The sequence below is a fragment of the Rhinolophus sinicus genome, linkage group LG16, assembly GCF_036562045.2.
Source record: "Rhinolophus sinicus isolate RSC01 linkage group LG16, ASM3656204v1, whole genome shotgun sequence".
In the NCBI taxonomy this organism is placed as follows: domain Eukaryota; kingdom Metazoa; phylum Chordata; class Mammalia; order Chiroptera; family Rhinolophidae; genus Rhinolophus; species Rhinolophus sinicus.
This window is the reverse complement of record NC_133765.1, coordinates 16,032,490-16,054,831: the sequence shown is the minus strand read 5'-3', so window position 1 is coordinate 16,054,831 and position 22,342 is coordinate 16,032,490. Positions and strand designations below refer to the sequence as shown.

Sequence of the window (22,342 nt, the reverse complement as noted above, 5' to 3'; positions counted from 1 at the left end):
CGTTTCGAAGGCCGGCCCGCGCTCCGCACTGACGTCACTACAAGCCCTCTCTCTTATGGGAGTTGTAGTATTTTTCCCCCCCCCGCTCCGCGCAGGTGACGTGTATCTGGGATATGGGCACCAGGGGGCGCTGTGGTGGTGGGACTAAGGGGCGTGTCATTGACGCTGATCGTGAAAAATTCCAGCACTGAGGAATTGGAAGGCCTTGGAATTCTAATTTCTCGCAAAAATCGCAGCGTATGCTTCTATATTATTAACAAAAACACACTCTTCAGAAAATTTGGTTATATACACGTTTCAAAGCTTTTATTCAAACTTTATGCAAGAAAGAACCCCAAGACATTTTTTTCTGATAGCTTCCTAACAAAAGAAAAAACAAAGAAAAATATCATGGGTCAATAAAGAAATGTCTAGTTAAAAATTATCAGGTCTCGAACGGGCTTCCCAGAAGAGGGTTTATTCTCATTGAAGTGGAGCATAAAATTGCCTAAGCATTTTTCAGTACTGATCATTTCTTCCCAAAAGGAGATTGTCAATTATGTCAAACAAGTAAGTTCTGCCCCAGAATTATTTAGTACAATAGGCAGTCATTCCTTCATTCACCGGGGACTCTGTGATGATGGTTCCTCCCCTATGAGAGCTGACAGTCTAATGAGGAAGATAGATTCTAGTTAGGGTATCCCACAAACAAGTTAGAACTGCAGCTGACAGGTGCAAGAAAAGTTTGTACTTGAGGACTTTTCCCTAGGGGCAGTCGGGGGAAGCTTCCCTAGGCAGGATGTGATTACAGATCCAAAAGATGAACAGGCATTCATCAGCTGGAGAGGGAAAAGCATGAGCAAAGGCCCAGCAACAACAGGGAGAAGACTTTTGGATAAGCACAGAGTACAAGGAGCACTGAGGTGTGAGATGATGCCAGAGTAGCAGGCCAGGCTGCATGTGGCCTGGTGGGTCATGGTGAGGAGTTTTGTCTTTCCTGTAGAAACAATGGGAAGCCCTGGGCGTGCTGTAAGCAGGGGAAAGGCAGGCTTGTAATTGCACTGTGGCTTTTGCGGAAAATGAATTAAAGAGGAACCATAGTCGGTGCCAGTGGACAAGACTGGAGGTGGCTGCAAAGGTCACGGTGAGAGAGGAGGGCGGTTTTCATCAGATTGATACAATTGAAGCTGGGGAGAAGATGGATTATGGGATTGTCTTGGAGGTGAAATTGACTTGATGTTGGCCTGGGCCTGATCGGTGAAGGAGAGGAGGGGGCAGGGTAATTGCCTGCCTTCTGGTTTGTGCACCTGGCATGCACAGGGGAAGAGCTCACCTTCCCAGACAAGGTGATTTAGAGGAGCTATGGGCTTCCAGGTTTAGTGAAAGGGACAGTTGGACATAAATATCTAGCTCAGGAGAGAGGCCTGGGCTGGAGATGTAAACATGGTAGAGAGATGGGAATTGGAGCCTGAGGATGAAAGAGATAAACCAGGGTGAGAATGGCGATGAGAAGGGAGTGCCTGGGACTTGGCCTCAAGGACACCTATGTTAACACCCAGCTGTGGGGTGCGCCTGCCCAAGAGCAGCTAGAGAGCAAGGAGAAAAATTGGGAAGGCAACACGGCCACTGGTCCCTTGAAGTTGAGGCTCTGATCCTGACTGCCCCACACAATGACAAATAGCCACTCAGTCTAGGAGGGCAAGGGTCCTGGAACCCAGAAAGATGAAGGTGTTCCAATCTGCGGGGCAGCTCCGCAGGCAGGCTACACAGTGGCCAAGGATAAGACCAGGATTCAGGGAGAAGAGCTTGGTGGAAGCCAGAAGTGTACACCCTGGGACGTGAGGCATCGGCTGCTACCCGGGAGGTACCTGGCAGCATTAGGGCAGCCCTGGCTGGGGACACCATGCCTACTTGGTGTTGTCTCAGCTGGCCAGCCTTGGACAGTTCCAGGAGCTGCAGCCCTGAACCTTTTATGGATGGTCTGTGTCTCCTGCCAGATACCACCCCCCACTCCCACCAGGACGTGTGAGGGTGCAGAACAGGGTCCCCAAGATGAGGGGTGTGTTAGTTTCCTTGAGCCCACTGTTTGGGTCTACTTGGGGGAATTGAAGTTATATTTTCACACTATCCTTCACCCTGGGCCTGGGATGATGGAGGGTAGAGCAGACATTTTCCAAGGCATTGTGTGTGGGGGTGGGGGGGGTTGAGCTTCCTCTTGCCCCACAGGGTGGCAGAGATTGACTGCTATGAAGAAGGCAGACACCACAGCATGGAAATCTCCCCCAAGGAGGAAGCCAAGGACCCACCCATGAAGCAGCACCTAGAGGCCAGTGCAGGCCCCCAGGGTGCCAGGCCACTCTCTGTGGGGCAGCTTGCTCTGCTGGTAGGCACCCTGGTTCAGGGACTGAGTACTCATTGGACTGTGCTCCCCCAAGACAAGCGGGCCCCCCACTCCCTAGGAAGGAGAGAGGAGGGGCAGGTCCAGCTCGGTGTGGTAGTGGAGCCAGGGCAGACTGCTTCTGAGGTGTTTGTAGTTGCTTGTTTATTTTTCCATATGAGAGCAAGGCCCACAGGATTAAGGAGCAGGGCAGGGGGCTTCTGGAGAGACCTCACCCAACCTTATTCTACAGGTCTGGACCCAAAACCCAGGGCAGGAACTGCGAGCTGGCAGCAGCCCCAGGAGGCACAGACAGCACCCACCCTGCCTTGGAAGGGTTGTAGGCCAGGTCAGGGGGCCATGTCCAGGCTGAGGAGAGGAGGGAGGCCAGCATGCCGGGAAAGACAGAATTCTAGGTCCTGGTGTTGACAAGTCCTGGTGCTGACAGGGACGCGGTTAGTGCCAGGGAGGAGGGGTGAGGAAGCTGACCTGCTCTGCCCATCCTCCTACCCCCTAGGGAATCTCCCGAGGTCCTCCCGCCGGCTAGCCATTGGGGAGGAGAGAGCCTGGATACTCGGTGTTCTCCTTCTTCACCTGGCAGGTGGTGCAGGAACACACACATGCTTCTGCAGAGGGGTTCAGAGGGGCTCCAGCACACAGGAAACTGCGCAGACGGGAAGGGGCAGGTGGCATCAGCTCCTTTTCGCGTAGGACTGTTCACTCTCTGAGCCGGCCCCAACAGGACTACCTCCCAGAGTCATCAGCAGCTCTCCTTAGGGGGTTTCTTGGCTCCCGGCAGGAGCCTCATGGACGCTGACGCGCGCTTCTGGTGCCGCCACTTAGCCCGGCGGTTCTTGAACCAGACCTGGGGAGGAGGTACTGCTCAGGCAGGACCCGAGTCCCGCTGGGCTCCATAGGTGGACCTATGGGAGGTGGGGTACCCGGACGTGTGGGCGGATGAGGGCTGCGGAGCCGGCACCCGGTAGCGGCGATTCCTTTCTGCTGCAGATAAGGACGGTGGCTCGGGCTGCAGGACGGGAACCCCTTTCCCACCCGGCTTGCCATCCCTTCCCACCCCCCACCTCTGCCACGCCGCACCCAGGGCGTTCCTTCTGCCGCTCTCTGCTCTTAGGAGCTTCCCAAATTCTGGAACATAAATACGCGCTTAATTTACCACCAAGAAAAATAAAAGTTTAAAACAAAATAAAGGAAAACTAGCTGTACCTCCCCTCCAGTTCCAGTGACACTTTCCCGCACGTGTCTCGCCCATCCTCGCCCTAGAACCGGTCCTGTGTCCCATTGCCGTCCCGGGGCCTCCCGCGCCTCCTCCCGCCCCCACGGCAGTCCCCCCCCCCCGCCCGCGCCAACGCCGACTTTTCCAAAGAAGGAAGAAGAAAGCCAGCCGGCCGGGACCTTCTCGGGCCCTCTGGCCATCCAGCGGGCGGGCTCCCACCTCCACGCGCTCCTCGCGCAGGCGGATGCGGCCGGCCAGGCGCTCGCGCGTGCCCACGTCGGGGTACTGGTTCTGCACGAAGAGCGCCTCCAGCGCCTGCAGCTGCTCTTCGCTGAAGATGGTGCGGTGGCGCCGCGTGCGCCGCTGGGGGCCGGGGCCGCCGGCGCCAGGCAGCGTCCCGGCGCCTCCAGGCGGCACGGCCAAGGGCAAGGGCGCCGAGGGCCCCAGCCTAAGCGGCCATGGCAGCCGTGCGCCTGCGGGGCAAGGGTGCCGTGAGGCATGGGGCGGGGGGCCGAGCTCCGCGCCGACCGCGCCGCGCCCCGGTGCCTCCCACGCCCGCGTCCCGCGCCCACTCACCCAACCCCGCGGCGGACTCCGGGGGCCCGCCGGGCGCCGCGCGGGGGCCACAGCAGCAGCAGCAGGTGCAGGGTGCCTTGGGTGCCACAGGTTTCCCCGGCTCCGCGGGGCTCTGGCGGTCGGCAGGCTGCGGCGGGCGGGCGGCCAGGGCGGGGGAGCTCCGCTCCGGCAGGCTAGAGAGGATGTGCTCGATGGAGAAGGGGCAGGGCCGCCCGGGGCCCCCGCGGCTCGCCGCACCCCTGGCGGCCGCCATGCCCGCCCGCACCCGCCACCGCCGCCGCTGCCGCCGCGGGAATATATACGTCGGGGGGAGCGCGCCATAATCCCCGGGCCGGGCGCCGGGTCCACGCGGGCTAATCCTGCCGCGCGGCCAAGAGCGCGCTAATCCCCGACCGCGGCGACGGGAAATCCTGCTTCGCATCGGCGCGGGGGCCCGCCAGGCCATGGGGAGGAGGACCTCAGAAGTACTGTGTCCCGCGTGCGTCCTCCTGTCGGGTCAGGGAGACGCCGCCGAGAAGGCGCAGAGGGCGCCTCCCACGCCCCACGGGGCCTGGCCATCCTTCCCCTGCCGCTGGCGCAGCGGTCTCGAGAATGTCCCGACCCTGGCAGACCCCTGGGCGCACCCTGGGTCCCCTCCTCCTGTAGCCACAGCGGGCAGGGCTGCTCCTTGTTTCCTTCAAGGTCCTACCAAGGCGCATGAACAGGCCTGGAGAAACCCACCAAACTGCGCGGTCTCCTGGCCCCAAAACTGCTGGGCTCCAACCTTAAATGGGGCCCAACACCATCCGCAACCCCCGATTCCACTGCCCTTCTGCCCAAACCTCGCACCCGCTTCGGAGGAGCCGAGATCTCAGCCTCCTGGAGGAAATGGAGGCGCGGGCAGGAAGCTACATTTTTGCTCATCACCAAACGCGTAACCCTACTGTCCCTTTTCTCTAATTCCCTGCCTCCTCTCTTGCAGGGGAGCCTTCCAGACTCCATCCAAGGCCCCAGTGCTCTGGAGTCACACGTCCTCCTGCTTCCCTGTATGTCCCAGAATCCCCCCAGAAAAACATTAAACAGCCCTGCCCCAGTCTTGTCGCAGCCATGCTTCTCAAGAGCTGAGTCGGGTGGGCTCTCCACCTCCTTGCTCTTCAGGCCAGTCTGACTTTGTCCACGGTACACACAGCCACCCGCCTCATGCTGGTGACTTGCACTTTGCCAAATTTGGTGAAGACTGTTTCATCTCAGTTAAGCAGCCTTGGACCACCTGCCAGGCATGTTTGCTTAAGACCCTCATCTCTGGACCTCTGAGAAGATATGGTTGGCTCACAGGACAGAGCAACAGACTGTCAGCTTATATCCCACCGGCCACTTCCTGTGGTACCTTCCATAGGTTCCTTTACCCCTATGTGCCTTGGTTCCCCAATCTATAAACTGGCATAAAAAATAGTGACCTAACTCAAGAACTGCTCTTAGGGCTCAACCAGTTACTATGTGTGAGATGTTAGGATCCTTTGGGGGGGGGGGATGCGGGTGTTCCATGAATGGCCAGTTGCAGGGCAACATACATTCTCACCTTCTCCCACCTCACCAGCCCTTCTTCAGACTTCGCTGACTCTACTCTGGTATAGTGAGGACATTTTGGACTTCAAGTGCCAAACCTGCTGACTCCACTCCTGTCACAAGAGTTCCAATTTAGAGTGCCCAGCACTTGTTCACCTGGAGGCTCAGTGAAGGAGCCACCTTCTGTGAGTGGTCCTGCCTCATGGTGACAGGAAGACTGCCATGGCCCAGATTTCCCATCTCGTCCCAGCTGTCCCTTTGGATGACCATGATAACCTCTCCCAGCCGACCTTCTTCCCAGAAATGCATGCTCACCATTAGATCAGAGAAGGCCCTTGGGGGTTGACTACCCATCAAAGTCAGCGTTCTGCTAGGATGGGGCAACAGTGTCAGCGGTCAGGAAGGCTGTGCCATCTTCCTCCCAGCCCTGGCCATTCCTTCATCCCTCCCCACCCTCACCTAGGTGACCTCCAACCTTGAAGCTTCAGACACCACTTCTGTGACAGTGGCATCTATAGCTGATCTCTCCCTTCTCCAGGCCACCATCTCCCTGGAGGATGCTCCATGTCTCCATTCCTCTCACCAATAAACATCTCCCAGCCACCAATCCTGGAATGGACTCAAGATCTCAAAATCCATCCCTTGCCTGGTATTCTCCACCTTGATAAGTGGCGCACCTACCCACCTAGTCATCTGGCTCACAGCCCCCTCTTGCCACCTGTCCACTTCTGCATACACCCCATCTCTTCACCAGCGCACTGTAAGGGGCCCATTGCGGTGCTTTTTAAACATGCCAGGAAATTATTTGACACTTGATGACCTAGCTAAGGAGAGTCTCAGAGAGGATGTTGAAGGAGCTGCCTGGCTACAATGAACAGAGAGGAGGGAACTGAGCTGCACAGGGAAATGTTCAATACAAAGAAGCCAGTCTACAGAGTTACACACATGGCGACCACATGAAACAACAGTTCCATTCCTGGGGATTCACCCTAGAGAAGTGAAAACGTCTGTTCACACAAAATACTGCCCACGAGTGTTGAGAGCAGCTCTATTCACCATGACCAAAGCTTGGAAACAACCCAGAAGCCCATCAGCTGGGGAGTGGATGAACACGCCATGGTCCACCGCACTAGGGTGGAGCTCAGAGTGACAGTGATACGCCCAACACACTGGATCTTAGACACATTGTGCTGAGTGAAAGAAGCCAGGCTCAAGTCTCCACATTGAGATTCCACTTATATGACACTTTGGAAAAGGCAACATCAGAGTGATAAAGAACAAATCAGTGGTTGGGTCGGGGAGGACCAGGAGGGAGTTTTTTTGGGGTGAGGGAGCACCCAAGGAGATGGGGGAGGGGAGGGGAAGATGCGGAGGAAGGGAGGCCAGTTCCACTCTAGCTCAGTGGTCTGGAGCCACCTTGAGTGAGGCTAGGGTGTACAGCCTCCCCTGCCAAGGTGGCTCCCATCCGGCTGATGCTCCAGAGTAGGGATCAGCTATGTGTCACCAGCTCACATCTCATGGGTGAAGGGGCTCTGGGTGGGGCCAAGGGCACTTGCCCCAGCCCTGCCACTCTCAGCCCTGCTGCTTCTCACGTTAAGTTCACTGCATTCAGATTCCCCAGGATTCTGCTTGGGCACAATTGCTGGGCACATGTAAGAGAGGACGGATGGTGGAATGGGCTGTAGGCTCTGATCCTTAAGTTGGTTGTGAGGCTGTACCAGGCGCCATCTGCTCCGTCTCTCCCAGGAGCGGCTATTCCTTCTGAAGGTCTGGGTGCCTCACCTAATGCGTTGATACATGTCCTCATCCTTGGGGGTCTGAGCCCCTGGGCACCACAGACTCCTCAGCCTGTGCTGGCTGCAATGGCCCGTTCACGGTGGCAGTTGGGCAACAGAGCACCACAGGACATCCCGTGGACAGGAAGATCAGACATCCCTGCTCCCAGGATGTATCTGGGCCTGGAACCCCTGCCAGCATGGGAACCCTTTGCTTGCTGCCATGTGGAACTGAGAGACCTGGCAGCTGTCATAGTTTTTGTTTTGTGTCACTCTTACTGTGTTCCTGGTGAAAGCACCCGCTCTGAGACTCAGAACCTACAGTTGTGAGGATGGGAACATAGATTCTGCCGTTGAGTTACTGGGAGTGCTGGAGAGCTGGGCTCCCCACCTCCACCCCAGGTCCAGACCCATGTAGTCCACCAATTGGAAATCCAGCACCAGGTCACGCCAGATCTCTAGGTGCCTCTTCTTCCAACTTCCATTCTTGCTGTCATGGCCCCAGAACCAATTTGACACTCAGCTGTTTGCTACAGCCCTGGGTCCATGTCTCCTTTTCCTCAGCAGTTCTCCCGCCACACAACAAAGGTGACGTGCTCACAGAAGCCCTCCCCTCCCAGGACTTTTCCTTCACCGCTGCTATTTAGGGCCACCCGAGGTATCAGCGAGTGAGGCCTTGTGGGGGTGGAGGTCACTTGCTCATGCAGCTTACTCATGTCCTCTGGGTTTACTGGGAGCTGATCCTGGCAAGGCCACTTCCATTGTGTGACGGTACCTGAAGAGTTGGTGTCTCTGACAGTATGCAGCTCTGATGAGCCATTCCGGCTACATGGTCACTTGACAGCCCGAGATCAAATGCTCAGTTCTTGTCAGGACCCAGTAACACGCCAGGAGCTGTTTTGTGAGTGGTGTGTGGCATAGCCTTGCTCCAGAACTCCAGGAGTTTGCACTGTAGCTCTCCCGCCAGAACTACCTGAGGCGCCATAGGAAATCTTTCTCTGCTGTAGCATTTGCCACGGACTCTTCCAGGTCACAGGCCAGACACAGAACTGCTTGTTCCAAAGCCTGGGCCTGCTGCAGACCCTTTTTCTGCTCTGGGCTCTACTCAAAGCTGGCATACTCTGTCTCACTCAATAAATGGCTCATGACAGCTTCTGAAGTGCAGAACATGCTGCCTCCAAAAACCAGAGAAGCCTCCCTGCAATGTGCTCTTTTGTAGTGGCAGGGGACGCAGGGCGCAAGTACTTGTCCTTTACTTTGAGGAGATGTTCCGGCATGGAACATCCAGCATAGGACCATTGGACTGCTAGAAACTTGGTTTATTTATCTTTTTTATTATTGGGTTCTGAGAGTTCTTTATAGAGTCAAGATACAAGTCCTTATCAGATATATAACGTACAAATATTTTCTCCAATTCTATGGGTTGTTTTTCACTTTCTTGTGTTTATTAAAACAAAATTTTTAAATAAGTCAAATTAATTTTTTTCCTTTGGTTGCTTGTGCTTTTGGTGTCATATCTAAGGAACCGTTGCCAAGTCAAAGGTCATGAAGATTTGCCCCAATGTTTCAATTTTATGAAACTCTAAGTTTTATATTTTTAACTCTTACATTGATACATTTTGAGTTAATTTTCATATATGATGTAAGGTAAGGGTCCAATTTTATTATTTTGCATATGGCTGTCCAGTTGTCCCAGCATAATTTGTTATAAAGATTATTCTTTCCCTTATTGTATTATTTTTGCACCCCTGTTGAAAATCAATTGACCATATATAAGAGGACTCATTTCTGGATTCTGAACTCTGCTCTGTTGATATACATGCCTATCCTTATGGCAGTAGCACACTCTTGATTACTGTAGCCTTGCAGTCAGTTTTGAGACTGGGAAGTGTGAGCTCTCCAACTTTGTTCTTTTCCAACATTGGTTTGGCTATTCTGGTTTTCTTGAATTTCCCTATGAATTTTAGGACCAACTTATCAATTGCTGCAAAGAGACAAGCTAGAATTTTCATAGTGATTGCACTGAATATGTAAATCAATTTGGCGATTACTGTCATCTTAACATTAACTTTTCTAATCCATGAACATGGGATGTCTTCCATGTATTTAGATCTTTAATTTATTTCACTTATATTTTGTAATTTTCAGAGTATAGGTTTTTCACTTTGGTTAAACTTAGCAATTATTTTTTTTTCTTTTTGATGTTATTGTAAATAGCACGGTTATCTTACCTTAATTTTCAGATTGTTCACTGCAAGTGTATAGAAATACAATTGATTTTTGTACATCAATCTTGTATCTTGCAACCTGCTGGACCTGTTTATTAATTCTAATAGTTTTGTGTTTGGATTCTATAGGATTTTCTATATACCAGATCATGTCATGAATAAAGATCTTTACTTCTTTACAATCTGAGTGCCTTCTACTTCATTTTCTTGCCTAATTGCCCTGGCTAGAACCTCAAATACAATGTTGAACAGAAGTGGTGAAAGTGGGCATTCTCATATTGCTCCTGACCTTGGAGGGAAAGGATTCAGTCTTCATCATTACGTATGATGTTAACTGTGGATTTTTCTTTTTATGGATACCCTTTATTAGGTTGAAGAAATTGCCTTCTATTTCAAGTTTGTTGAGTGTGTTAGCAGGAAGGGGTGTTGTGTGCTCCATCTGGTTTTTGCAGGAACCAGATTAATGATTAAGTCGAGATTTGCTAGAGACTACCACCCTGCGTCCTTTAAGTCTTTAACCATGACATTCACCTCTGCTATTCTTCCGAGGAGACAGCATTTCTTTTTTAAATCTTGGTAGGGGGCAGTACAGGAGCTCTCACAAAATAGGTCTTACTGTTAAGATCAGAAACCACTGTGGAATTCTGCTGAATGCTAAATATGTATATTCCAATTATATATTCAGAAACTGGAGAAATAATCAGTGGGTAGGATATGAACCCCGTGGACCCGTTGTGAGATGGAATTAGGCCAGCACTCCATTTATTCCCCAGCCTCTCTAGACCTGTCTCTACTCTACTAGGGAGGCCACGATGGCAATTTGGGTCCCAGGCATCAGTGTTCATGTGGAGCCTGTATCACACAGCTCTAAAATGATCTGGGTTTTCCCTTTCTCCAGTATACAGTTACCTGAGGAAATTGATATATGTCCCTTTCCAGAAGGATTAGGGCATCACTCCTATAAATGTTTTCCATGGTGTTGCTGGATCCTTCTTCATGAGAAGGAGACTTAAGTAGATGAGATCTGGGCCTGAGAACTGGCTGGAAATTGGGCAATGGATTGTGACTGTCCATTGGGTCTGGTGACTTTGGACTTTTACTCTTTTATTATTTTTATTTTTAATATGGTGAAATATACGTAGCATAGACATTACTATTTTAACCATTTTCAAGTGCACAATTCAGTGGCATTACAATGTGTGGAACCATCATCACTATCATTTTCAGAACTTTTCCATTATCCCAAACAGAAATTCTATACTAATTAAACAATAACAACCCATTTCCTCCTACCCTAACTGCCTGACAGTCAGGGGTTGTCTGAATTCAGTTGAATGCATCTACCACATTTTAAAAGTAATTCATCCATCAGTGAACATTTGTGTTGTTTCCACTGACTATTGTAAATAATGCTGCTGTGATTGTGGGTGTCTAATATCTGCTTGAGTCTCTGCTTTCAATTCTTTTGGGTACACACCTAAAGGTGGAATTGCTAGATCACATACTAATTCTATGTTTAGCTATTTGAGAAACCACCAAACTGTTTTCCATAATGGCAGCACCATCTTACATTCTCACCAGCAAAGCACCAGGGTTCCAATTTCCCTACATCCTTGCCAACATTTCTTATTTTCTTTTTTAAATATATATTGTCATCCTAATGAATGTGAAGTGGTATCTTATGGTTTTGAATTGCATTTCTCTAATGATTAGTGATGTTGAGCATCTTTTCCTGTGCATATTGGCCATTTGTGTATCTTCTTTGAAGAACTGAGTATTCAAATCCTTTGCTCATTTTTAAATGGGCTGTTTGGTTTTCACATTTTCCCCAATATTTCATTATGAAACATTTCAAACATTCAGAAACTCTGAAAGGATTGTACAGTGAACATCCATGTCCTCACCACTTAGATTCTGTGATTAACATTTTGCTTTGTCACATATGTATGCATTCATCCATCAGTCCATCTGAGTTTTTATGTTCCAAAGTAAGTTGTAGACATCCGTACACCTTACCCCTAAACACTTCAGCATGAATATCATTAACGAGAGCTTTATATTTGCATTTTTAAGGTAAAATTTGCATACAGAGAATTATACAAATCTTGAATGTACCATTTCATGGGTTTTGACAGATGTATACACCTATGCAATCCAAACACCTATCAAGGTGTAGAATATTTTTATTACCCCAGAAAGTTTCCTCATGCTTCTCAGATAATCACCATCCCTACTCCCTCCACAAGAGGAAACCACTGCTGTGTTTTTCAACAGAAATTAATTTTGTCTGCTCAGCAAGTTTGTAAAAATGAACTTCTACAGTATGATAGAGGTGTGATTTAAAAAAAATACAGTGAATGCTGCTGCCATGTGCCATCCAATGCAAAGGAAGGGATCTTCAATAGAGGAAGCGGCTAGAGGAAGCAGCGTGTCGAACCACAGTAACAGTGTGTGACAAGTTTCAGTTTGTTCAGTGCAGTCAGTTGGGTGTGAACTATGGTTGAGAGAAGATGTATTTTAAAGTGTGCCGTAAATCATGGATCACGAACAACGCATTAACATGAAATGAGCAAATGGTTTCATCCTCCATCATGATAATGCTCCATGTCACACATCGCTTCTGGTATAGCAATTTCCATCAAATAAAAACATTACGGTGTGTCCTCATCCATTTTATGCACCAGATCTGGCACCATGTGACTTCTGGCTCTTCCCCAAAGTCAAAATGACCATTGAGGCAGCTACAACAGCACAACTAAAGACTCTCACGAAAGAGGACTTCCAGAACTGCTTTAGAAAGTGGTAATGATGGGATAAGTGTGTTTGAAGCGAGGGGGAGTATTTTGAGGGGGATTAATGGCAATGTGTCTTTTACTGTAATACTTTTTAAAAAAATGTAAACATTCACTATATATTTTGATCACACCTTGGCTTCTTTTGTTCAGGTTAATATTTAAAAATTCATCCATATTGTTGTATCAGAAAATTTCCCTTTTTTCATTGACTAGCATTCCTTTGTTGTGAAGATATTTTCCTGTTTTCTTCTTAAAATGTTATAATTTTAGGTTTTAGAGTCAAATCTATGATAGATCTGTAAATTTTGTATATGCTCTGAGGCAGGAGTTGAAGTTAAAAATTTTCCATGTAGATATCTAGTTGTTACAGCACAACTTAATTGAAATAATTTTTCCTTCCTGTTAAACTTCATAGGCACCTTGTTTAAGAGCAAATGGTCATGTAAGTATGGGTCTATTTATAGGCTCTCTATGCTGTTCCATTGACCTACTTATTGATCCTTAAGTTTATAGCACATTGTTGATTCCTGTACTTTTAGATAAAGTTTTGAAGTAAAAAAGCATAAGTTCTCCAACTTTATTATTCCTTTTTAAGATTGCTTTGGATATTGCTTTGTATTCATATAAAATATTAGACTCATATTGTTAACTTAATGAAAGCCCACTGGGATTGTGTTTAGGATTGGATTGAATCTATAGATCAATTTTGGGAGAATTGATATCTTAAAAATATTGACTGTCTAGGGTGGCTGGATGGCTCAGTTGGTTAGAGTGTGAGCTCTCAATAACAAGGTTGCAGGGTCAATTACCATAGGGGATGGTGGGCTGCGCTCCCTGCAACTAAAGATTGAAAACGGCAACTGGACTTAGAGCTGAGCTGTGCCCTCCACAACTAGATTGAAGGACAATAACTTGGAGCTGATGGGCCCTGGAGAAACACACTGTTCCCCAATATTTCCCAATAAAAAATTTTTAAAAATTGACTCTCTAAACTCATGAACTTGGTATCTTGTTCTCCATTTCTTTATCTCTTCTTTTAATTTCACTCAGCAATATTTGTAGGTTTCAATGTAGAAGTCTTTTGTTGTAGAGGTCTATTACTAAGTATTTTGTTTTTTGATACTATTGTAAATGGAATTATTTTCAATTTAATTTTCCATTTTTTGTTGCTACTATATAGAAATGCAATTAATGGTTATATATGAACCTCATATCATGACTATATTAGCTTGCTAGGGCTGCTGTAACAAAGTACCACAAACTGGGTGGTATAAAACAACAGACACTTATTGGCTCACACTTCTGGGAGCAAGAAGTCTGAAATCAAGGTGTTGGCAGGGCCATGCGCTCTCTGCAGCCTGAAGGGAAATCTTTCCTTACCTCTTCTAAACTTCTGGGAGTTTTCCAGCAATGTTTGGCAGTCCTTGGCTTGCAGATGCATAACTCCAATCTCTGCTTTTGTTGTCACATCCCATTATACCCATGTGTCTGTGTTCACATAGATATATTTTTATAAGGACACCTGTCATGTTGGATTAGGGGCCCATTTTACTTCAGTAAGACCTCATCTTAACAAATTACATCTGTAATGACCCTCTTTCCAAATAAAGTCACATTCTGAGGTACTGGGGATTTGGACTTTCACATATCTGTTTTGGAGGAGACATAATTCAACCTTGTAAATTGATTTCATATATTGACTTATAGACTGCTATAATTTGTTTTCGTAGCTACTTTGAGGTTCTCTCTGTAAATAATATCATCCAAAAATATTATCTCTGTAGTTTTTACACTTTTATGACTTTTTTCTTGCCTTATTGAAATGTCTAGACCTCCACTGCCATGTTGAATAAAAATAGTAAAATCAAACATCTTTGCCAGTCCCCAATCTTATAGAGAAACAATTCAGTCTTTAAGCATTAAGTATGATGGTAGATGTAGGTTTTTCATAGTGGCAGCAAAGATTTTAAAGCAAATATTATATTCAAGGAGGTAAAGGAAATGTGCTCAAAATATTTGAAAAGATAGGAAATTGCAGCATAAGAAAATAAACTTTCAAAAGAACCAAATGGAAATTCGAGAACTGAAAAATACAATATCAGAAATAAAAATTTACTGAATGGGCTTAATAGCAGAAAGGAGGTAACAGAAAAGTCAGTGAACTCAAGACAGATCAATAGAAATTATCCAAACTGAACAATAGAGAGAAAAATAACGATTTTTCACCCAGGGTGATTCTCCAAGGTGGAAGCAGCTGTGTGCTATTAGCCAGCAACATTCAGAGAAGCAGGGTGGTACACTGACCACTGAAGTGCTTTGGACAGAGCCTCAGTGGCCTCCAAAGTGCCACCCACCCATGTCCACTCCTCCATCATGGTAAAAGGCCCACCTTTCCACCTAGCTGACTGGGTAAATACACACCTGTCCACCCAGGTAACTGACCCACCCACCCACCCGTACACCTTTGTAAATGCTCACCTGCCCCAGAGCTGCCCAAGCCTCAAACCCACAAGTCGTGCTTGACACTCTCCTTACTCCGCACCCCTAAATCTCATCAGTTCTATTGCCCGTGTCTGGCCTTCTGCACTGTCCCCTTCTCAGTGCCAGCTGAAGATGCCTGCCACCTGGGCCCCCATCCTGGCCTTCCAACCCATTCCCAGCCACTTTCCCCACCTGACCCCCCTCGCTAAAGTGAGTCTGGCACAGAGGCAGTGATCTCCACAAACACACGTCCAATCATTCCTCTGCTTCAACTCTTAGGATAAGAAGATCAACTGGCCATCTCCGTGGTTCTCCAGCCCCTGGATTCTGCCACCTCCATCCATCTGCCCCATTGGATCTCTGCCTCCTCTCTCCAGCTGCCCAGGCTCCAGGTCAGCTCTTCCAAGGAGCGCAGCTCACAGCCAGCCTGGCCCTTCTCAGCCACCCTGGGGCTCAGTGTGGCGTTGGCAGAGGGGCCCTCGTAGCTCATCCCACCTGCCTTCACTGGAAGTCTCAGGCTTCCTTCACCTGTACAGGCTTCCTGACAATCCCAGTCGCTCCTGGCTGCTATCACTTGTTTCCCAGACTGAAGAGCAGGCCTGGCTGCTTCCAGGACTGGTCAAAGCAGGTCAGTGCCAAAATGGAGGGGTAGGGGTGGCACGGGAGGGGCTGGGAGAGTATTAGGGGCCATGGAAAAACAGGGGCACGTGGAAGAGTCCGAAGACTGGCTTTGGACAGTCAGATGCCAGGACTGAAAGGCAGGCCTAGCGAAGTCCAGGGCAGGTTTGGGGGTTGGGTCACTTGGGCTAGAGAGAAGTGGAGTGTGTGTGGTCCCTCAACATCCAGCTAAGATGGCAGCCAAGGTGGAGGTGGGGAGGGTTCCTGGGTGCAGCTCTGGACTGGGAAAGGCAGACTCAGGATAGAAGTGGGGAGCAGAAAGGAGGGGTGCTTGGGATGCCCTCAGCTCGGTGGAGGACCGTTTGCTCCCTCTTTTCCCACCCCCCACTCCAGCCCCTTTCCCCGACTTCCTCCCCAGCCAGCAGCAGGCGAGGCCATCAGGATTCCCCTGATTGCTTTCTTTCATCGCGGTGCCTTTCTCTGCAGCGAACGCCCGCTAATACCTCCTTTATCACGGAATTAGGGGATTTAGGGCCGATCGCACAAAGAGGCCCTCGATAGCGGCCGTAATCAAACCCCAATCGGCCCGATCTCCAGCGGGACCGGGAAGAAAGCGAGAGCCGGGGATTAGCGTGGACCCGCGGCCTGGCGGGGCTGAGATAACATCGCGCCGATGCGGGGCTGAAGCCGCCGGGGAGGCCGGCCACGGCCGCGGAGAAAGGCCGGCTTAGCTGCTCGGCGCTGGGGATTCTGAAGCCATTAGAGGGGATTAGCACCCGGGTTAATCTGCTTTGGCCGCTCAATTGTCAGCAGGGAACGCGGGCAGTGGACATCTCAGCAGGGCGGGCAAACATGGGACCTCTGCAGTCTAGGCCCTGGGGCTGGTCTCTGTTTCTCTGGCTGTCACCAGGCCAAGCTGGGTCCTGAGGACCAGAGAGAGGAATGGACACCATAGTTGGTCGGCAGACGCTGATGCATGTACCTGGCCCACCAGGTGTGAATGGAGTCCAATTCTTGGCTCCAGCCTTTGCAAACCTTGCTGGCCTTCCATGGAGATCAGAGATGGCTCTGGCCCTCCTCTGGGTCACCCTTCCCTTCTCTTGGCCAGCAGAATGAAGGACACCTCCCTCTCCCCACTCCACCTTTGTGGCCCTGGGGGTCACCCTCCTCACTGAGTTTGGGTTCTTCAGCAAGGCACACACCCCTCCCCAACACACATGGCCAGTAACTAGGTCACGGACTCGTGTGTGTGTGTGTGTGTGTGTGTGTGTGTGTGTGTGTGACAGAGAGAGAGAGAGAGAGAGAGATTACAATGATCTGCAAGGAACCACCTCTTACAGACTCTCTGTCTTTCCCTTGGGGTCCCTTCCCAGGGTGTGTACCCCTAAGGGGCATGTTCATTGATCCACTAGCTGACAGAGCTGCCTCCCCTACCACTTATCTCCAGCTAGCATTCATTAGGTGGGGCAGGGTGGAGTAGTGCTGGCCTGGGCCTCTATATCTCCCAGATAGGTCCTTTGTTTCTGTCTGGACTTTCCCATCTGAGAAATGGGGCTGGCTGAGGGCCGGCCTGGTGGCTCAGGCGGTTAGAGCTCCATGCTCCTAACTCCGAAGGCTGCCGGTTCGATTCCCACATGGGCCAGTGGGCTCTCAACCACAAGGTTGCCAGTTCAACTCCTCGACTCCTGCAAGGGATGGTGGGCTCCGCCCCCTGCAACTAAGATTGAACAGGCACCTTGAGCTGAGCTGCCGCTGAGCTCCCGGATGGCTCAGTTGGCTGGAGTGCAGGCTCTTAACCACAAGGTTGCCGGTTCGACTCCCGCAAGGGATGGTGGACTGTGCCCCCTGCAACTAGCAACGGCAACTGGACCTGGAGCTGAGCTGCACCCTCCACAACCAAGACTGAAAGGACAACAACTTGAAGCTGAATGGCACCCTCCACAACTAAGATTGAAAGAACACCTTGACTTGGAAAAAAAAAAAAGGCCTGGAAGTACACACTGTTCCCCAATAAAGTCCTGTTCCCCTTCCCCAATATTAAAAAAAAAAAAAAAAAAAAAAAAAAAGAAACCATTGCCTAACTCAGGGTCATGAATACTGATTCCTGATTTTCTTCTAAAAAAAAAAAAAAAAAGAAATGGGGCTGGCTGAGAGGAGGAAATGTCTCTGCAGAAGGTGCCACTGTGCAGTTGTGCAGCCTGTGCTCACTGTCCCCTTCTGTAGGGACATCCACCCAGCCCCCACTTCTCTTCCTGGGTTGCAAATGATAGGCTCCCAGAGTCGGGGGGACTCAAAGCCGTGATCTTGAACCACAGGGTTTCCCTGGTCTCCTCCTCCACCGGGATGAGGAAAGGCCCCGTACCTTACATGAGTCCATGGGTGGCAACAGGTGGCTGAACTGGAGCTGGCCAGACAGGCAAAATGGGGAGGGGGTAGCAGTGAAGAGGCTGATGGAAACCTCTTGGCCTTATCCCCTGACCCTGTCTCCTTTCCCATGGCTGAGACTGGGGACATTGGAGCAAAAGCTGCAAGGGGAGGAAAAGACAGTCGAACGTTCTTCCTTCCTTCACTTGGCAATGACCAGCATCTCTCCAGCTCAATCCCTGTGGACACGGGTATGAGCTGCTGGACCGGGCTCTGCCCTCTGGGAGGTTAGATCCGAGAACACAGGAAGGGGGCCGTGTGCCGAAAGGGGAACGTTTCCTACCTGCACATAGCTCAGGCAGACCCTGAAAGGCATTGCGAATTACAGGGTAAAGGTGAGGAAAAGTGTTCAAGGAGAAGGAATGGCGGTGCGCAGCGGTCTGGGGGTAAGGAGCAGGCAGAGGAGGAGTCGGCCTTGGAAACAGGCATCTTCAGGTGGGGGCGGGGATCGGGGCCCTCGGCAGCGCCCAGCGTGGGCAGTCGGTCGTCGGGGCAGGTGACATCAGTGACTTGGGGAGCGGCCGGCTGTTGGGGCGCTGCAGACTAGATCAAGGCACTGGCGGTGAAATCGGAGGACCAGGGGCTGGAGGCAGTGACAGCGAGGAGCTCGACAATCTAGCCTACTCATGCCAGGACCGAGCGCGCGCAGGTGACGTCATCAGAGTGCGCTCCTCCCGACTTCCGGGAGCGAGCGGGGCGCCTTCTGTTCCCCGCACACAACCTGGCTCATTGAACGCGTCCCGAGTCCCCGGGGAAACCCGCCTCCTTCTTCAGAAATGGGCCCCGAAAGCTTCCTGGGTTCCTCCGTCGCCCACAGACCCCGGCCTCCGGACCTCCAAGGCCGGGTGCTGAGAGGCCCTGATGGTCTATGGTCTTTAGCAGCTGGCCCGGGGCACAGATAAGTGACCGAGGGGCGACCCTCCTCGCGACTCTGGCAGACACAGCCCCTCTCCCGTGACCTGATTCAACCCGCAGGATAAACCCCCCGGGTCACAATCCCGGGCAGTTGATTTACCTTCTCCCCATCACATCACAGCCCTGGGGGAGCCTCCTAGGCACTGAGAGCAGGGGTGCCTTGCCACGTCTTTGGCAGCGGGGTGGAGGAGGGGACTCGGGGTGCAGTCAGCTTGTGTAGGGCTGCCAGGCAGGCTGGTCAGAGAGCGTCAGTGGCCCCGACCCGGTCAGGGTGAGAAAACTCTGCCAAAGGCCAGAGTTTGGGCAACAGGCCACTGTAGGCATCCGAGCAATGCTTAAGAGCACAGGGGGTGGCATGATTTATCCCTTGAGGTCACTTCAGGAGATGACACCCCTGTGGCCAACGGAGAATTAAGTGGGAGGTGGCTGTGGCTGGCCAGGGAGGGGAAACAAAAGTGACAACAGTTGGGAAAGGCCAGGGGTCAGGGCCTGGCTGGACCCGACCAGAGGGGAGGTTGTTCTCAGGGATATTTGCCAGGTGGGTGTGGGAGGAGGGGAACTACAAGGCCACACCAGGGGCCACCATGTTTTCCATGGGTCACCCATGTTGTTAGCCTAGGCTATGGATCCTGAGTGTTCCCTGTGGTCTTCCCAGGGTCCTCTGAAGCCAGTTCTCCATTGCGCCTGTATCTCCATCCTGGTCCTGGTGCGCCCCCTCCCTGTTCCCAGATCTTGAGGAGGCAGGAGCTCCTTAGACCCCCTGATTTTCTGTCCCTTACCAAAGACCCCAACCAGTGAATGTGTGAAAATACACAGGAAGCGGAGTCTGAGAGGAAAATACACTGGCATCCTCAACTGAGACTGTGTTTGCTATGAAGGCTGAGTGCACGACCCAAAAAAACAATATTTTGTTGGCTAAAAGGAGGCAGACCATTTGTCAGGAATGACTATGACTGTGTGTGTGTGTACTAAGCTCTGATTGGCATTCATCACCTACACAAGGACATGGGAAAACCCAAGGGACACCCGTGTAGTACTGTCACCCAGTGAAGGAAAGGTTCAAGAAGTTGGGGTGGGAGACTGAGGCCTTTGCCTAGAGGGATGAGGGCATCCTCAGCCACACAGCAGTGAGGACAGGGCTGGAGGTTGTCCAAGCCCTGCCCCAGAAGCGGCCACCACCCCACCCTCTGTTCCTTTGCCGCTTCTGAGGTCATTGACCCTGCAGGGCACATTCCGTGATCCCAGGCTGGAGGCTGTGCCAATAGTGAAGGCTGCCTGAGGCTGGAGGCTGGCTGTGGCCGAGCCTGGCAGAGGCTCTGTGGGCAGAATATGGTGCCCTGGGGTCTTCACAGTCCTCAGCTCCTCTCTCCTGATAGACACAGCTACCGCCTCCCTCACATGGGCTTACCACCAAGCTGAAAGTCGAGTCTGTTCTGCTTCCGACTACCTGGTCTGTGCACATCTCTCTGCCCTTTTGCCCGTTGTCACAAGGGCAGGCAATGGTTCTACTTTCAGTGGCTGTGCCTCCACCGCTCCCTGCCATTGGCCTCCTGTCTGCAGCCTTCGAGGTCTTGGTTAAATGCAGTTGGGTTCCCTCCAGGCCCCTACCTGCCTCTCTAGCTGTTCTCCATCTGCTCACTTCCCTCCAGCCTGGTTGGCCTTCAGCCCAGACACTGCAAGCTCTTTCCTGCATGCAGGCCATCCCTCCCTACCTGCCACCCTTCCCTCAGGTCTCAGTTCTGAGAACTGTGGCTACCTATTTCAGGCAACATGTGAATAGGGGGTGTCCCAACAGGGCAGGTGGCACCTCTGTGCTCATAGCCCCAGGGGACTCAGACCCAGCTCAACCAACTTTCCTGGTTGGGCTATTTAACCACTGCCCACATTGTGCCGTGCAGCACGAGGGGACCCTGGAGCTATGGCAGAGTCCCTGCCCTTTCTAGGGAGAGTGAAATGGGGGAAAAGATTGCTCCTGGGTCCAGGTCCCCATGCCTTGCTCTCACCAAGGGCAGCCTGCGTTCCTTCCTCTGGGGTGCTGGTGTGCAGTGAGGGATGTCATCCCTGGAGGTCAGTGTAGGGGAAGAAATGAGTTCCCTCACGGCCCAGCTGCCGGGCTTTGCCTGCTCTAGGAAATACCTGGAACCCTGGGAGACTGCAAATTACCCAAAGAAAAACCTACCACATATGCGGGCTTACTCTGTGTTTAGCATTGTTCTAAGCACCTGACAGGGAATATCATTTCATCCTCATAACCCACTGGGATGGGTTTCTGTCACCCCACATCATAGATAAGGAAACTGAGGTTAGGTGACTTGCCGAAGTTCACACAGTGAACAAATGGGAAGCCAGGGCTCTGTCACCTCTACTGCCCAGATGCTTCAGTCTGGAGGGCAGGGCCAGGGGGGCTATGCACCCCTCTAGCCTCAGTGGTCTGTGCTGTGGGCCTGCACTGTGCATTACCTGCTTTCATCCCCACAGCAAAGCTTCTGAGGCTGAGCTGGTGGCCCTCCAGGTTTCCTACACGCCCTGGTATGTATGTGTGCAGACAGCCCTTGGCCCCTGCGGGCAGATCAGCTTTGCTGCTGGGCTTTCTCCTCCATCATGACAAAGATTGGCAGATGTCCTGTAAACACCAAGAGCACATCCATTCCTTCAAAACCCTGTGTTCCCCTTGCTCCCCACGCCCACACTTGACCCTCAGATCTGCCCCAAACCCTTTGCACCCCGAGACTCCAGGGACCCCAGTGCTGTGAAGTTGCTGGGTGGGGTACTCCCCCAAAGGGAGCAGCTCCAGGAATGGGACCTTCCTACTGGAAGGCCTCCTATTAGCAAGTTATTTTCCAGTCTGAGCCAAACCCTTACATGACTTTTACCCATGGAGTCACTTGGACAGGAAGGTGCCTTCTGCCTCCACAGCCAGGGGTTCCAGTTCATCCTGTCTGTCCTGCTCTCATATCACCTCTACTTGCCTCATGGGTTGTGATTCCCAGCTTCTGATCTGTGGTGGGGGAAGGGAACCTGGAGACCTGCCAGTTCAGGACTCTGTGGACTCCATACTTTGCAGGGCTCCCACCTATGTCTGGATCCTGGAATTCCAGCAAGTGGGACACCTTCCTCTGAGGTTCAAGGCTGTGGGATCAGATGGCCCTAGGCTCTGGTCAGGCAGCTCCACCTGCTCTTGCCCCAGGGCAGCTGCCTCCCTGCCTGGGTAGTGAGGAAGGGGCCCCTGCTCAGAGCCTCAGGGGACCAGAAATTGGACGTCCCACAAAGCAGACCATTTCACAGAAAACCAGGAGGGAGGAAGATGGGTCTAGCCACAGGTTGAGGCACAGACAAGAGCTCAGGAGAATCGTCTCGCAGGCCCAACCAGCAGTATGGGGCAGCTCCCTACTCTG

At 51.3% G+C, this 22,342-nt stretch overlaps 1 protein-coding gene across 1 annotated transcript; it reads right to left on the bottom strand.

Annotated features, from left to right (window-relative positions):
* Positions 1–400: 400 nt before the first annotated feature.
* GSC2 (goosecoid homeobox 2) lies at positions 401–4,638 on the bottom strand. Its single transcript, XM_074321488.1, has 3 exons — positions 4,167–4,638; positions 3,810–4,063; positions 401–3,221 (listed from the first exon to the last, which is right to left on the bottom strand). The coding sequence occupies exons 1-3, from the start codon at positions 4,609–4,611 to the stop codon at positions 3,117–3,119; spliced, it is 804 nt and encodes a 267-aa protein (XP_074177589.1). The 5' UTR covers positions 4,612–4,638; the 3' UTR covers positions 401–3,116.
* Between the last annotated feature and the right edge of the window lie 17,704 nt (positions 4,639–22,342).